General features: G+C 45.7%; 1 protein-coding gene across 1 annotated transcript in view; it reads left to right on the plus strand.

Moving 5' to 3' along the window:
* Positions 1-509: 509 nt before the first annotated feature.
* Positions 510-16,574, plus strand: part of TDRD6 (tudor domain containing 6) — a 457,403-nt gene continuing 441,338 nt past the window's right edge. Inside the window, 4 exon segments of the mRNA XM_030195133.1 lie at positions 510-612; positions 615-3,497; positions 3,500-5,320; positions 5,323-6,207. Coding sequence (XP_030050993.1) covers positions 510-612; positions 615-3,497; positions 3,500-5,320; positions 5,323-6,207 — 5,692 coding nt within the window.

Genomic DNA, 16,574 nt, shown 5'->3' on the forward strand with positions numbered 1-16,574 from the left:
AACCATACACCACTCCACAAACTCAAATGAAGCTATAAACAGACGCATGAAACTAGAAAAACAACCATTCCTTCCACTCCAACCAGAAACTAAACCCCTTCTGAACCACAGCGCAGATATATCAAACTCATATGTGTTTAACAGCTTTAATCAAAACAAACAAAGTTTATTACTTGACTTTAGGGTTCCTGTCACTAAACAGAATACCCACTCCTAACACGTTTTTTTTCGTTTGGGAAGAGGTAGGCGCAGAACCACAAGAACAAACCGTAAGTTTACAAGGTGGCATAGTTAGTCGACAGTGGCGTACTTTCAACTGTTTAATTAAGGCCCGCCCCTGGTTCGTGAATCGTTCCATCTGCCACACGTGCTCTGAAAAACGATCTCGGGACGTTTACTTTTATTACGTCAATGAAAGAACACTCATCCGTTTTTTGTGTGTGTGGGGGAGGGGATCTCCATTATTTCCTACATTTTAGACCTTGGAAAGCGAGGGAGGTCGCTCCAGAATGAGTTGTGCGCCTTGCCTGCCCCCGCCGGGCTCATCCGTCTCCCTGCGGATCTCATACGTTGATGCGCGGCCGGATGTGATCTTGGTGCGTCTGTGGGGTGCCCCGCCGCACAACTCCCTGCCTATCGGCACCTGCAAAGCAACATCCAAGCCTACGCCGCGGGTTTGGACAGCAGTCGTTTCTGCGCCCCGCGCCCTGGAGACTGCTGCCTCGTGCAGGTGGACGCGCAGTGGCAGCGGGGCCGCGTCATCAGCCGCAAGGGTAACGAGTTCCGCATGTTCCTTCTGGACGAGGGCCGACCTGTGGTGACGAGGGTAGAGGACCTGTTGCCGGGGTGCCGGGAGTTCTTCCAATTGCCCGGTGAAGTGGTGCCGTGCGTACTAGCCAACCTGTTGCCGCCATCGAGTAGTGGGGAACTGACGTGCTGCTGGTCTCCGCAAGCGTTGCAGATGCTTGGCTCGCTGCGGGGCTGTGACGTGATGGGCGTAGTGCGCGAGGTGATCGCGCCTCAGCGGCTGCTGGTGCTCGACGCTATAGCCCTTACGGCGTGTATGCAGGAACGGGGCTTGGCCCAGCGCATCCCCGACGCCACCTTTCGCACCATCCTGCACCGCTGCTTATCTCCGCAACCACCGCTACAGATTAAAGTGGGCAAAGCTGAACTTCGTAGAGCCCTCCCAGCCATGGCCAACCACTTGGATTACTTCTACCCGCAGCTACAGCCGGGCGTTACGGAGCCGGTCACCGTCACGCACGTGGCCGACCCACATCGGGTCTTTTGCCAGCTGCGGAGCCTGGCTCAGGAGATCCAGCGCCTCTCTGATAGCATGTACCATGTCTACGAGTCTCGTCGTTCAGAGGGAGAAAACCCTCGGATGCTGGGGCAACCCTGTGCCGCCCGCTCTGTCGATGGTCGCTGGTACCGGGCGCTATTACAGGAGCTCCTTCCAGAGAAGCGGATAGCCTTGGTCCTGCTGGTGGACTATGGACGCAAGGAACTGGTGGCCCGTGACGGCCTGTACCCTCTGCAGCCTGAGTACTTCCGCATGCCAGTGGTGACTTACTGCTGCGCTCTCTTTGGCATCGCGGACTTAGGCGGCGGTTGGAGCCCCGCGCAGGTCGGTGAGCTCCGCTCTCTGATACTTGGCAAGTCACTGAATGCCAAGATCGAGTACTACAGCTCATACGAACACGTCTACTTTGTCACCCTGTGGCGGGAGGACGGTATAAACGTCAACTGCCTGTTCGGGGTGCAGACCCACTGCCTGACCAGCGGGGCGGTGGCCAGTCAGGGCCGCGGAGAGCCCTGCCAGCCGCTCCCGCCGTTGCCCCTCGATGGTGTCCCGCTCGCCCTCCACAGCTTCCACGACGCTGTTGTCGAGTTCGTCACCGACCCGTCTGAGTTCTGGGTACGGACCAAACAGTACGCAGCGCCCTACCGCAGCATGATGGAGGCGATCGCCGCCGCCTACTCCCTTGTCCCCAAGCTAGAAGGAATCGTTATGAAACCGAAGCCTGGCCGGCTGTGCTGCGCCAAGTTCAAGGACAATTGCTTTTACCGCGCCATGGTGGTGGCCGTCCACGACAAGCTGGTGGACGTGTATTTCGTGGACTCGGGCAACACTGAGACTGTGGACTGGTACGACGTGAAAGAGCTTCTGCCCCAGTTTAAAGAGCTGCCAGCCGTGGCGGTGAAGTGTTGCCTTGTTGACGTTTCCCCGCTGCGCGACAGCTGGAGTGTGGAGACTATCGATTACTTTAAAAAGATTGTGGTTGACAAAGAGCTGGTCATTTATGTGTTGAGCAAGCAGGATGATAAGTACGCCATTGAAGTCCTTGATGAGTCCAGAACAGGAGCGAAAAATGTGAGCAAAATTCTTTGTCGGGCGGGACATGCCAAATACCAAGAGTTTGAAGTGGCTGTTGCAGACAAGAAAGTCCCTTTGCCGGTTTCTGCTCACGTTTCCCACGAGATCAATCAAGTAAATGAGCAGCTGGGAGGTGATCAAAGAGTACAGAAAGATAAATTATTAAAGTTGTTGAGGCATGATTTAAATGGTAGTCCTCATGTGCCTAATAATTTGCATAATACTTCTGGTATAGCAACAAAGGATGCTAATAAGAATTTGGAAGTTTTTTCCGATTTGGTTCACAGTTCTCTGGACTTGAAGGAGGTGGTTGAGTATGTGGGATATAATTTTGAAGTAGGACGTACAGAAGCTGTGCAAGTATCTTATGTAGAAACTCCGGGGATGTTTTGGTGCCAGCTGGTCAGAAGTGCTAATGAACTTAAATGGCTGATGCAGAAAATTCAAGATTACTGTAAGAATGTGGTGTGTCCTTATAAATATAATAGGCTTGCTTGTTTAGCCAAGTATTCTGAAGATGGGCAATGGTACAGAGCTTTAATTACAAGTGGAATGCCTTCTGGTGGAGCATCTTCCATAGAACTTGTGGAAGTAAGATATGTTGATTATGGCAATAAAGAAACTGTGTCTGTAAAAGATCTCTGTTTAATTCACAAAGACTTTCTTCAATTAAATGCTCAGGCATTTAGGTGCAGCCTTTATAACTTAATTGAACCAAATGGCAATGATCCTTTGATTTGGGATGAAGAAGCAGTCTTAGCCTTCCAGGACTTTGTAGATAGTGCTTTAACAAATCATAAAGAACTGAGTTGCACTGTATTTGCTCTAACAACTGCAAAAAATGTCCAGATAAATGTGGTGGACCTTTTCACACCTTTTGAAAGCATCTGCCATGTTTTGACTGAAAGAGGATTAGCACAACACGTGCAACTTGAAAAACCTCTTGTTCCATTTCTTCAACTTTTCTCATATTTTTACTCCATGCATGACATTAAAATTGGAAGTGAAGAAGAGGTGTATGTAACATATGTTGATCATCCTTGCAGTTTTTATTGCCAGCTTGAAAGAAATTCAGATGTTCTAGAACAGCTGACAAATGAAATTACACAATTATGTGCTGCATCTCAACATTTAAATCTTCTTTAAATACTAACACTTTGTGTCTTGCAAAGTATACTGACAAGCAGTGGTATAGAGGAATACTTAAATGTGCAAAGTTGAATAAAGAAGTATTTTTTGTAGACTTTGGAAATACAGGAAATATTAAGGATGACGACTTACTTCTAATACCCAAAGATGCATATAAAATTTTCCGTTTACCCATGCAAGCTATTAAATGTGGTTTGTCAGATATCCCTCTTAATATTCCAGAAGAAATAAAAAAGTGGTTTGAAAAGGCTGTCATGGACAGACGCCTAAAGGCCATAGTTGTAGCTAAAGAATCGGATGGCAAACTAGTAGTTGAACTTTATGATGGGAATATTCAAATTAATGCAAAACTGAAAGAGAACATGGGTTTACGTTGTCACAGGGAGTCCAACAAACCAATATCAGATACTTGTGTGCTGTCTAGGAATACAAAAGTTAGAGATGAAAAAAGAATAGCAGCTTGTATAAGTAAAGATGTGGAAAGTAAAATATGCAGGTCTGATGTTAATGGCGAGGTGTGTAATGCCAAAATTGGTACATTGTATAAAGTAAAAGTATCCCAGAATTCTGAGAGCAAGAGCTTAACAAAGGACGAGGGGTTTATGGAGGGGGAGAGAGGTGGTGGTGGCGATGGTGGCAGCAGAGTTTCTCATTTTGGAAGCAGAAAGGTTGCGAGTACTTCTCCCTTTGTAGAAAAAGATTTAAAAACTGTTGGGTTTAACCAAAAAGAAATAAAAAATCATCATTTATCTTTGAAGACCTTTGTTGATTTACCCCAGAAAAAAATTGTTCCTGGGTTTAAGACAAAAGTGTATGTTGCTCATATAAATAACCTATCAGATTTTTTTGTGCAGCTAGTAGAAGATGAAACTCAACTTAATGCTATTTCAGATGGACTAAATGAGAACATCTCAGAAAGCCTTCATGTAGAAGATTTACAACTTGGACATCTGGTCTGTGCCTTGTTTCCAGATGATGAGCTATGGTATCGTGCTGTAGTGAAAGAAAAGCAATCTCATGGACTATGTGTACAATATATAGATTATGGTAACAGTGCACTAATTGGCAATGGTAAAATTCGCAAACTTGTGCAAGACTTTTTTTCTTTTCCAGCAATGGGCATTCATTGTTCACTTGATGACCTTCAAGCTTTATCAATTGCAAACCAGACACAGGAGGTAATCATTCATTTTACAGAAAGAACAAGTGACATCCAAATTGACTGTGAATTTGTACAGCTGTATGAAGATAAGTGGGAAGTTATTTTAAGTGACCAGCGGGGTTTGGTAACGGAAGATTTGCATGCCTCTTTGTGTTTAAAACTAGATTCTCAATTAAGTGAAAAGCCTGATTTGATCAATCACATTACTACCGAGGAAGGGCTAGGTGAAATAGATTTTTCTGGAAATGCAAAGAAAAACGAAGTGCTTGCTAAATCTAAACATTTTAATTGGATGATTCCACAGAAAGGGCAGAGTGTAACATCTTACGTCACCGCAGTAGATGGTCCTGAATATTTTTGGTGTCAGTTTACTGAGTCAAAAGAGCTTGATTATTTAACACAGAAAATGCAGGAAGCTGGAACGCTTGAAATATCTAGTACAGATTCTGCTCGTAACGTTCAGATTGGTGATGCTTGTATGGTGAAGTATAGTGAAGATGAACAGTGGTACAGGGCACTGGTTGAGAAGATTGAAGGGAATATTGCAACTGTAAGATTTGTCGACTATGGGAATGAAGAGGATACCAGCAAAGATGTAATAAAGCTAATACCTGATGAGCTTTTAACAATAAAGTTCAGGCGTTTCCGTGCTGCCTATTTGGGTTTAGTTCTTTGAAAGGTTCATGGACTCCTGATGGAAACAAGGTGTTTTATGAGATGTCTACAGAAGACATAGTACAGGTCACTGTAGTAGACACTGAATGTTATCAGGAAGCTTGGAGAGTACCTCTGTCACTTGTAACAATGGAGTGCAATGGAAGGAACCTCAATGCTGAAATGAAGCAATTCGGGCAACTTCATATAAATGATGATTCTGCTCTAGAGAGCCAAAATACCGAAAACATTGTTACAGCAAGTATTGTTCCTGTTACTCTAGAAGTCTCTACAGAAATAGTTGAATTGACTCAGAACCAGAATAATGGTATTGAGCAAACTGCTTCACTAGTTGCAAACAAAGATCTATTAGCACCAAAGCAGTGTTTTGATATTGTGCCATATAAAAGCCCCTTTCAAGCAATTGAAACTGCTGTAATTGAAATGTGTTCTGTGACTGAACTTCAGGGTGGAGAAACAAATGTCCAAAAAGATGAAAGAAATATGGACAATTCACTGGTTGAGGATACTGGCAAAGAAACAAAATGGTTTGCAGGCTTTGATATCCACCCTCTTGCTTCTGATGCTCAGCCTCTGTATACTGAAAGTGGTACTGCACTACCTCCATGTGAAGTAATTGCAGAGTCATGTTCCTTACATTTTGAGACCTGTGAGGAAGCATTAATGCATCAGGTAACCTGTTGTGAAGACATGCAGGCAGACCAAGACATGTATGAAGAAGTCTTTAAAACTCCTAACACTGAGACTACTAATGAATTGTTCAGCAATGTTTTGGTATCGGATGAAGAAGAAATGGATGAAGTAGAAGCAGACATTGATAATTTATCAAGCTTAAAAACAGGTATGACAAGTCAGATCAGCCAATATGATTCAGTTTAATATAGTTTATGGGTTGCATATGTTACAGAGCAATGTATACAATGGGGGGGGGGGGGGGGCATGAATTTATTTTAAAAAGTGTCCATTTAGACAAATGCTGAAGTCTAGAATTATATCACTAAGTTTTGGGTTTGTACATTTTATGACCATATGCTTGTTTTGTATGGGAAACTGCTGTCAATGTTGTGATCCCTGAAAAGCCCAGCAAATATTTGTTTCCTTAGAATGCAGCAAATATTTAAAGTGATAAAAAAAATTACTTTTCCCACGAGAAGGCGTGCTAATGTTTTTAGCGTGCTGTATCCATGTAGATGCCCATAATATTCCTATGGGCGTCTATGTGGTTATCACACAATTTTAGCGTTTGCTAGAAATGCTAGTGCGCCTTTATAAACAGGCACCTTTAGTATGATACACTGTGAAAAGAGTAAGTTGTAGACTAGGGGCTTTTGGTCTCCTGAAATACTTTTTTTCTTGTTTCCTATATAAATAGGATCTGAGACATGGGACATTTTCAATATGTCTAAATCTGATATTAGATGTTTTGCTGAAAATGTCAAAAAATCAAGTGGCGAACATGGCCATTTTTTGGATATTTTGTAAACATCTTGTGCTCGGTGCATTTTATTTTTGTGACCATTTTTGGAAAAAAAAAATCCAAGGAAAAGACAGGGGAAAAAAACGCACAAAAACAAATTATTGGGATGACTGCAGAGGGCCAGCAATCTTAGCAGACTGGTACCACAGACATTCCAGCAGAGCAGTGAGGCACCTAGGCACCACAGTGGACTTTACATAACAGCTTCCAGGTACACATCTCACTGTTACCCTCCAAAACCTTCCAAAAACCTTCTGTACCCAACTGTACACCACTACAATAGCCCTTATGCCTGCAGTTGTTACCTATATGTAGGAACAGTAGGTTTTTGGTGGGTTTTGGAGGACTCCCACTTTCCACCACAGTTGTACTAGTTACAGTGGGATATGGTCCTGGGTTCCTTTCTCTGCAGTGCACCGCACCGACCACTAGGCTACTCCAGGGACCTGTTTGCTGCTCTAATAGGGCTGGTCATAACATCTGAAGCTGTCATAGAGGCTAGTATATATATGTTTCAAATCTTGTGGGAAGGGGTGAGTGACCATTGGGGGAGTAAGGGGGGGGAGGTTCATGCCTTAATCCCTCTAGTGGTCATTTCCTTTTTGTGACTTAGTTGTGATTGAAATAGGTTTAGACCAAAACATCTGACTTTCAGCCATGGGCATTTTTGCTTTGTTTCATTATGGTAGAAAAACGTCCAAGTTCTGGGCATGCCCAAATCTTGCCCCAACACACTCTCTTGTGATTTGGTCACACTGCAGATGAACTGCATAGAAAGTATTAAAAATGGGTTTCAGAAATAGCGATTTGGATGTTTTGGCAAAAAAAAAGTCCATCTGCCATTTTGTGTTGTTTTTTTTGGACGTTTTTCTGTTTGGAAAATGAGCCCCTTTATTATATGACTGTGTATAAAGGAGTGAGGCAAATCATTAATGTAAACACCAGGAGGCAGTGATACAAGGTGATTTGGGTTGAATGCATGTTTCGAAACTGTGAGATCAAAAAGGTCATTTCTTAGCATAAGTAGCAGATGAAGCCAGGTGGAGATAGAGAACACGGAACAAAAAGCAGTGACACTGGACACTCATCTCCTTGTCTCCTCAGTCTATCTCTTATCTCCAGCGGGTGGTGGACGGATTTCTCCCAGCTCCTGGATTCGTGGGGCGCTCCTGGGCTATTTGGCCAGTTGAAGTGTGGGGGCGTTTGGCTGAGGGTGCCAAACTTGAGGACATACTTGTGCTGCAGGTCCCTGGCCTACCCTGTTCCTCCCCCATCTCTCTGTAGTCTTCCTTTCCTAGCTGTCTGTAAAAAAAAAAAAAAAAAAAAGTTTTACTCCTCACAACTTTTTGTTGAAGACAGCCAAGGAGAAACAGAGAATTTATTTTTATTTTCTTGGTAAACTGCCTGTCTGGTATTAAGTTTGTTGCTATGCTGAGTGGAGGACGGGAGCGCCATTTGGGCTCGCTCAGAGAGTGACCGCCCCATTTTTTACCTTCTTCAGTGCCAGTGAGTGCTTTTAAGCTTGCTTTTTGTTGGAGGGCGCTGCAGCAGGGGTCAGCGAGCAGGCGGTTTGCAATGGTGGTGGAGGCGGTCAAAAGATGTTCCTGCTGCGGCCCGCGCCGTTCTACAGCAGGAGCCTGTTTGGCGCACTGCTCAGATGTGGCGGTGGAGACGTTAGAGCCGGCGGGTGACTGTTCCTGCGCTTTAGACCATGCAGTCTACGTTTCTTCGGTGGCTTCAGATGCGCCTTTGGAGCCAGCGTCTTTTGCTTCCCCAGAGTCTTTTTTTTTTTTTTTTTTATTTGCATGAAGTCTTTATTAACAGGTTAAACAAACAAAATGAAAAAGAATAAAGCACCAAACCTTTTAAAATCATTCAACATTCACCTTAACTGTTTGGTACATAACATTCACAATCCTTGTTAACCTTGCAGTTGAAAACGAAAGACAGTCCAAGTTTTATGTAACATTTTTTATGGTTGGCCAACCACCCCCCCCCCCCTACAACTCCTCCCCCCTTCCCCGATTAGGTCCCCACCTCCCCTAACAATACTTGGTCTCCCCTATACCTCACTGACTCATTCCATTACTAGTGAAAGGGACCCATATTGAATGCCACCTTTGTTGTTGATTACGCCTTTCCGCTAAGAGCCTTTCCATTTCACAAACATGCCTCAGTTTACTAAGCCATCTTGCTATTGGAGGGGTCAAGGGCTTCTTCCAAAAAGTTGCCACAACCACTCTAGCTGCACCTATAGCATGTCTAGTAAGGTCTGTTGGGCTTGCGAGAAGCCCGCCACCCTTGCAGAGAAAAGAAAAAGGGTTGGGCTGGGCTCCATGGGACCTCACATCCCAGCCACTTCCGCAACCTGCTGTGTACTGATTTCCAATAGGCCCGTACCTTTCTACAGGTCCACCAAACATGTCCCATCGTGCCCTTAACCCCGCAGTCCCTCCAGCACAAACCCGACGAGTCGGGGTATATACGCTGAAGGCGCTCAGGCGTCAAGTACCAACGGAACATCACCTTCACCGCATTCTCCCGAAAAGGTACATGTAAAGACACCCTCGCCGTAGCTCTCTCCAACCTCTCCCACTCCGCCTCTTCCATGGTTATATCCAATTCCCTCTCCCAACTCCTCCTATGAAGAGTGTAGCTAGGTTCCCGTAGATTAATAATACTATATAAACGTGAAATTAGCCCACTAGTTGTGGTGGACCCCTCACAAATTTCCTCCAAAGTGGTTTTTTCCCTGGTTACCACCTCTCTAACAGCTCGTGTTTTGAGAAATGCGACAATTGACGATAAGCAAAATCGTCACCCTTCAATCGTGGAAAAGTCCCCACCACAGCATTAAAATGGAATAGAGCATCTCCTTCAAACATTTGACCCCACATTTTTAAGACTTCCTCGTGCCACCGCGTAAATACCCCCTTCTCTGTCCCAGGATAAAATAATGGATTAAAAGCTATAGGTGATAAACGTGACAGCACACACTTCCTATTAGGAAACAGACTATCCCAGTAATGCAGAGTGACATGAATAGAGGGGCATAACTCTTCCCCAAGTAACCGGAAGCCACATCACTGCTCCCAGAGGACTCTGACCCAGAGAGTATTGCTCCAAGTGCACCCATTGTCTGTCAGGATAGTCCTGAAACCATTCGATGGCTGCGCGTGCTTGAACTGCTCTATAGTACCAACTCAAATTGGGGACCCCCAGACCTCCCCTCCTCCTAGCCTGGTACAGATATGAACGTGACAAACGCGGGCGTTTCCCCGCCCAGATAAATCGAACAATACGGTCCTGTAAGGCCGAAAGATATTTTTTGGGCATCTTAAGCGGGAGGACCTGGAATAGATAGAGCAACCGAGGCAAAACATTCATTTTAACAACAGCTATTCTACCAAACCATGAAAGCCCCAGGTTGCCCCACCCCTCCAGGTCTGCCAAAATAGCCTGTGCTAGCCCCTTGTAATTTGCTATAAAGAGGTCCCCTAAGTTTGCTGTCAGATTGACACCCAGGTACCTGATCTGCTTAGGTGCCCATCTGAAAGCAAAGGAGGATTTTAAGGACTGCACCAGCTCATCAGGGAGAGATATATTCAAGGCCTCAGACTTTGTCATATTCACCTTGAAACCAGACACTTCCGAGTACTTACTAATAGCCTCCATCAAACTAGGGAATGTAACCTGGGGCCGAGTGACAAACAGGAGCACATCGTCTGCAAAGAGTGCCATTTTGTGTTCTCTTCCCACTATTGTAACTCCAGTGATATTCGGATCCGCCCGTACTGTAGATGCAAAAGGCTCCACTGCCATGGCGAATAGCAAAGGAGATAACTGGCAGCCCTGGCGTGTGCCTCTATACAATTTGAACATGGCTGAATTTGCCCCGTTAACTCACGCAAGCTTTGGGTGAATCATAAAAGGACTGGATCCAGCTACAAAACTGAGGACCTATCCCAAATGCCTCCAACACTTTATACATATATGGCCACTGGACCCTATCAAAGGCCTTTTCAGCGTCTAGGCTGAGGAAACACATTGGCCTCTTTACCCTCCCCGCCAGATGCATTAGATCACCTACCCTTCGAGTGTTGTCCATAGCCTTTCTATATGGCACAAAGCCTACTTGATCAGGATGAATAATCGCCGGAAGCAGCGGCGCCAATCGATTAGACAACACTTTAGCTAATATTTTTACATCAGCATTCAAAACTGAGATTGGACGGTAAGAGCTGCACTCTGTATGGTCCTTGTCTGGCTTGGGTAGGATGGCTATCCATGCTTCTAGCATGGTAGAAGGCAATACCTCACCCTTCCCAATCTGATTAAACAGATCTGCCAGCAGGGGTGCCAGCTCCAAGGCAAATTTCTTATAAAATTCATTGGGAAAGCCATCCAACCCCGGGGATTTGCTAGATGGCAGATGCTGGATAGCCTTTTGTATCTCCAATGGAGTGACCGGCTTGTCCAAATCTGCCCGTTGCTGGAATGTCAAGGAGGAGAGGTCACTCTCAGCCAGGTATTCATTTGCCTTCCCGCTTCTGCAGGTGCTGGGAGCAGCAGTGCTGGGGCAGATTCTGGGTCTGTTTTTAGTTTGGGAAATCCTTCTGGATCTGATATGGAGTTCTCTCCGGACTTTATTTTATTGCTGCACCAGGCTTATTTAATAAAGGGATCCCTGTGGGGCCTTCTCCTTTCCCTCAGCCTGTTTTGGAAACCAGAGTCCCTTTCTGCTCAGGGACTCGGAGGATATGGCTGCTAAGCGCAGATGCTTATCTTTCCCTGAGGGGGGGGGGGGGTCTGTTTTCCCAATTTCTTCTCCTTCTGTGGTGCTGGGATCTGGGGAATCTTCTAGACCTTCCAAGTTCGAAGATTTTGAGGAGGGGGAGCTCTTGCTTGGGGAGCAGGATGATCCTTCTGTGGTGCAGATTTTTCATTGTGAGGAACTCACTTCTCTTATTTCTGACGCTTTAGCTGCAGTAAATATTTCAGATCCTGAGGAACTTGCAGCTGCTTCTGTAAACCCTAAAATGGCTAGTACTAGGAGGCCGTTGAGGGCTTTCCCGATGCATGAGTCCATTCAGGAGCTTATTTCTGCTTAGTGGACAGACCCTGAAAGTAAGTGGCTAGAGCCATGACTCGGCTCTATCTGGTGTCTCCGGCTACCTTAGAGATCTTTTCCTTGCCTAAGGTAGATGCTTTGGTGACGGTGGTCACTAAGAAGACCACTTTCCCTGTAGAAGGAGGTGTCGCCCATATGCAAGACAGACTATTTGAAGCCTACCTTAAGCGTTCCTTTGAAGTGGCCGCGTTGGCTTTACAGGCTTCTATTTGTAGTTCTTATGCAGCCAAAGCTTCCCTTTCCTGGTTTCAGCAGTCTATGGAGCAGGAACAGGATTCAGCTTCGGGAGTCTTGGTTGGTACTCCGTTGGAGTCGGCTCTTGCCTATTTGGCAGATGCCCTCTGGATTGGAGGAGTAGCCTTGTGGTTAGTGCAGTGGACTGTGATTCTGGGGAACTGAGTTCGATTCTCACTGCAGCTCCATGTGTCTCTGGGCAAGTCACTTAACCCTCCATTGCGCCTGGTACAAAGTAAGTACCTGAATATATGTAAACCGCTTTGAATGTAGTTGCAAAAACCTCAGAAAGGCGGTATATCAAGTCCCATTTCTCTCTCTATGGCTTGGTCAGAGCTTCAGCCAGGCAGATGGCTTTGGCTGTTTCTTCTCGTCAGTTACTTTGGTTATGCCTGTCACGACTGTGGTCGTAATTCCCCTCTGACTCACCTTAAGTCCTGATGGTCAGCTGCTGAGCTGGCTACTGTCTGCATTGTTTCTTTCCTGTGTGTTTCAAACCTCACTTTGGGTTCAGTGTATTTCCTGCCTCTGTCCTGTAGGGTTCCACTTCCTGTGTGTTTCAAGCCTCACTTTGGGTTCAGTGTATTTCCTGCCTCTATCCTGTAGGGTTCCACATTGTGTGTTTCAAGCCTCACTTTGGTGTTTAGTGTGTTTTCTGCCTCTGTCCTGCAGGGTCTCCACTTCCTGCGTGTTTCAAGCCTCACTTTGGTGTTTAGTGTGTTTTCTGCCTCTGTCCTGCAGGGTCTCCACTTCCTGCGTGTTTCAAGCCTCACTTTGGTGTTTAGTGTGTTTTCTGCCTCTGTCCTGCAGGGTCTCCACTTCCTGTGTGTTTCAAGCCTCACTTTGGGTTCAGTGTATTTCCTGCCTCTGTCCTGTTTATAAGGAAGTGCCTTTGCAATGCCAAAGCTCTCCAGGTTAGTCCGTGTGCAGTCTAGCACTTCAGCCTTGTTTTAGTCTGTGTGCCTGTGGGCACTTCTGCCTTGATTTCTTGTTGCTTTGTTCATAGCCTATGTGCACGTCTGTCTTGATTCCTTGTTTAGGGTACCTGTGTGCACTTCTGCTTCTGTTCTTCTCGGTCTGTTTGTATGCTAGGTTCAGCCTTCAGCCATAGTTCTGTTGTTTGTCTGTGTGGGTCAGTTTTGTATCCTGCTTGTGTCTGCCCCGTTTGTCTTCAGCTACAGTTCCCTTCCTGCTTGTCTCTGCCCTGTTTGCTTTCAGCTTCTGTTCCTGCTAAGCTTGTTTGAGTTTCCTGAATCCTGTTCCTGCCAAGCCAAGTCCGTCCCAGCATCCGGTTCCAGCCAAGCTTGTTAGCTCAGTCCTGCTTGGGGGATTTTGCCTCCTGCTGCCACTCAACGACAGTAGGCCAAGGGCTCACGTTGTTCCAGAGTTCGTGACTGTTTGTTTAAAGCCTGGGACCATGACAACGCTACTGGGCCGCTGATATGGCTTCTAAACAGTGTCTTACTAGGCTTACCTTTCGGGGGAGGTTGCTTTTTGGTGAGGATTTGGAAAAGATAGTTAAGGATTGAGCCTGCAAATAGGTGGAAAAATGTGGGATACAAATGCAACAAATAAAATAAAGTCCCAGCGTCTTCCAGAGGACAGGTCTAGATCTGGTCCTAAATTTGGTTCTGTTAGGCCTTTTTTTCGGGAGGTTCGGCGGTACCGTCCTGGGCGATGCTTCCTTTCAGCGTTCCACATTCCAGCAGAAGTCTTCCTTTCGGAACGACAAGTGAGCGTCAGGAGCCTCAAATAGTTCTCAGACTCCCAATCGCCCGGCCCAATGATGGGGTATAGGCCCATACCTCAGTCCTTTCCATAGGAGGGCGATTATCTCTCTTTCTCGGGGTGTGGACCACCATAACTTCAGACCAGTGGATCTTGGATATTATAAGATACTGTTACAGGTTAGAGTTTGCTGTTTCCATCGGAGACAGATTTTTGGAATCTCGTGCCATGGTGTCCAAAAAGCAGGCTGTTCTGGCTACGTTGCAAACGTTGTTTGATCTCCGGGCGGTGGTGCCCGTTCCTTGAGCTGAATGGCGCACAGGCCGTTATTCAGTCTACTTCGTTGTTCCTCGAAAAGGAGACTCTTTCAGGCCCATTCTCGACCTCAGGAAGGTGAACGAGTGCCTTCAAGTTCATCACTTCCGCATGGAGACGGTGAGATCGGTGATCGCCTCTTCAGCCAGGGGAGTTTCTCACGGCTTTGGACTTGAAGGAGGCGTACTTACATATTCCCATTTGGCCTCCTCATCAAAAGTATCTTTGTTTCACTGTCTTGGGGCGCCACTTTCAGTTCTGTGCGCTTCCTTTCGGCCTTGCCACAGCGCCTCATATCTTTTCCAAGGTAATGGTAGTTGTGGCGGCCTCCCTCAGGAAATAGGGAATCAAAGTTCATCTGTATCTCTACGATTGGTTGATTTGGGCAGATTCTGCTCAGGAAAGCATTTCGGTCACCTCTCAGGTCCTGGAGTTTCTGCAGTCCCTCGGTTGGGTGATCCAACTTTACCAAAAGCTCTTTACTCCCCTCCTAGACTTTGGAATATCTGGGAGTTCGGTTCGATACATCTTGGGGACGCGTTTTCTTACCGGAAAGCAGAAGGCTCAAACTTTGCTCTCAGATTCACAGCCTGTTGCATTCCCCTCGTCCTCGGGCCTGGGATTACGTCCAGGTTCTGAGATCGATGACAGCCACTCTAGAAGTTGTTCCTTGGGCGAGAGCTCACGTGTGCCCCCTTCAATGTGCCTTGCTGAGCCGCTGGTTCCACAGTGTCCCAGGATTATTGTTGCCATCTGGCGTGGCTTCCGTTGGCGAGAGACAGCATACGCTGGTGGCTGTGTGCCGACAACCTTCGGAAGGGGATGACTTTGACATCCCCTCTCTGGATAATTGTAGTGGCAGATGCCAGTCTCTCGGGATGGGGAGCACATTGTCTTCAATGGGTAGCTCAGGGCAACATCATACCCATACTACATAATCATCAAAGACTGATCGGATACACCACACCTCACCAAACTGACAACAACCAAAACAAAGGAAGAACACCAACATGCGGACAACCTCAACAAAAGGGAAAGAAAGGTCATAATAAACCCACACTAACAAAGAAATGACAACTAACAAAAATCCACACAACACCAAACATAGAAGACCCATACCAAAAAATTCAAGTGGGTTACATCAACTCCAGATCCATAGTAAATAAAGCAACAATAGTAACAGATTGGATCATGTCAGAAAACCTCGATCTACTTTTCATCAATGAAACCTGGATCCATGATCAAAAGGACCCTATAATCCTAGACCTATGCCCTCCAGGATACAAAATCTCTCACTGGACCAGAAAGGAAAAGAGAGGCGGAGGCATAGCACTAATCTATCGACCCCACTTTACCACTGAAACCACTGCAGAGTCCATAACATCCCAACTTGAAATTGCCTCAATCAGAATCCACCACAAAACCCTGCTTGATTACCTAAACTGTGTCTTGTTTTATAGACCCACCAGGTAATTGGAACGATAGCCAGTCAGACTTCATGGATTTCATATCAAACTTAGGAGACATTAACCTTCATCTAGAAGACCCAAACGCACGAAAATGCAAGGAATTCCTCCACTTATGGGACCTTAAATGGCCACACATGCAAGCAACCCATATCAAAGGGCACACACTCGACCTCATCTCACACAAACTGTCCACAGACCAGAACTTAATAATAACAGAAACTAAATGGATAGACACACGATGGTCAGACCACTACAAACTAAACCTATCCCTACAATGGCGGAAAAAGGGTCCATACTGTATACAAGAACACACAACCTACAGCACAAGAGACCAAATAGACTCTGAAACATTCTGGCAACAGATATACAATAACGAATGGTCAGCACAAACGGACTGTATATACTACCTCTCAGAATGGGATAAAAGATGCAGAAGCATTCTAGATGAAATAGCACTCTTACGAACAAGAACCTCACGTAGGCATAACTCGCTACCATGGTTCAACGAAGAACTGAAAAAAATAAAAACACAATCCAGGAAACTTGAACGAGCACGGAAAAAAATAAAAGATGTACACACACTCAACGCATGGAAACAAATACAAAGAAGATACAAATACGCAATAAGACAAACCAAAAGGTCATACTACAAAACAAAAATAGGGCCAGATTACAAAGACACAAAGAAATTATACCAACTCGTGATCAAATTACTAGACATCACCTTGGTCACCACAACCAATACAGACATCCCATCTACAGACAATCTTGCTAAATACTTCAAGGAAAAATTGCAAACCTACGCAACACGCTACCCCAGAACATCACCGATATCGAAAACTTCATCGATGGTC

This window comes from Microcaecilia unicolor, chromosome 3 (assembly GCF_901765095.1).
Source record: "Microcaecilia unicolor chromosome 3, aMicUni1.1, whole genome shotgun sequence".
Classification (NCBI taxonomy): domain Eukaryota; kingdom Metazoa; phylum Chordata; class Amphibia; order Gymnophiona; family Siphonopidae; genus Microcaecilia; species Microcaecilia unicolor.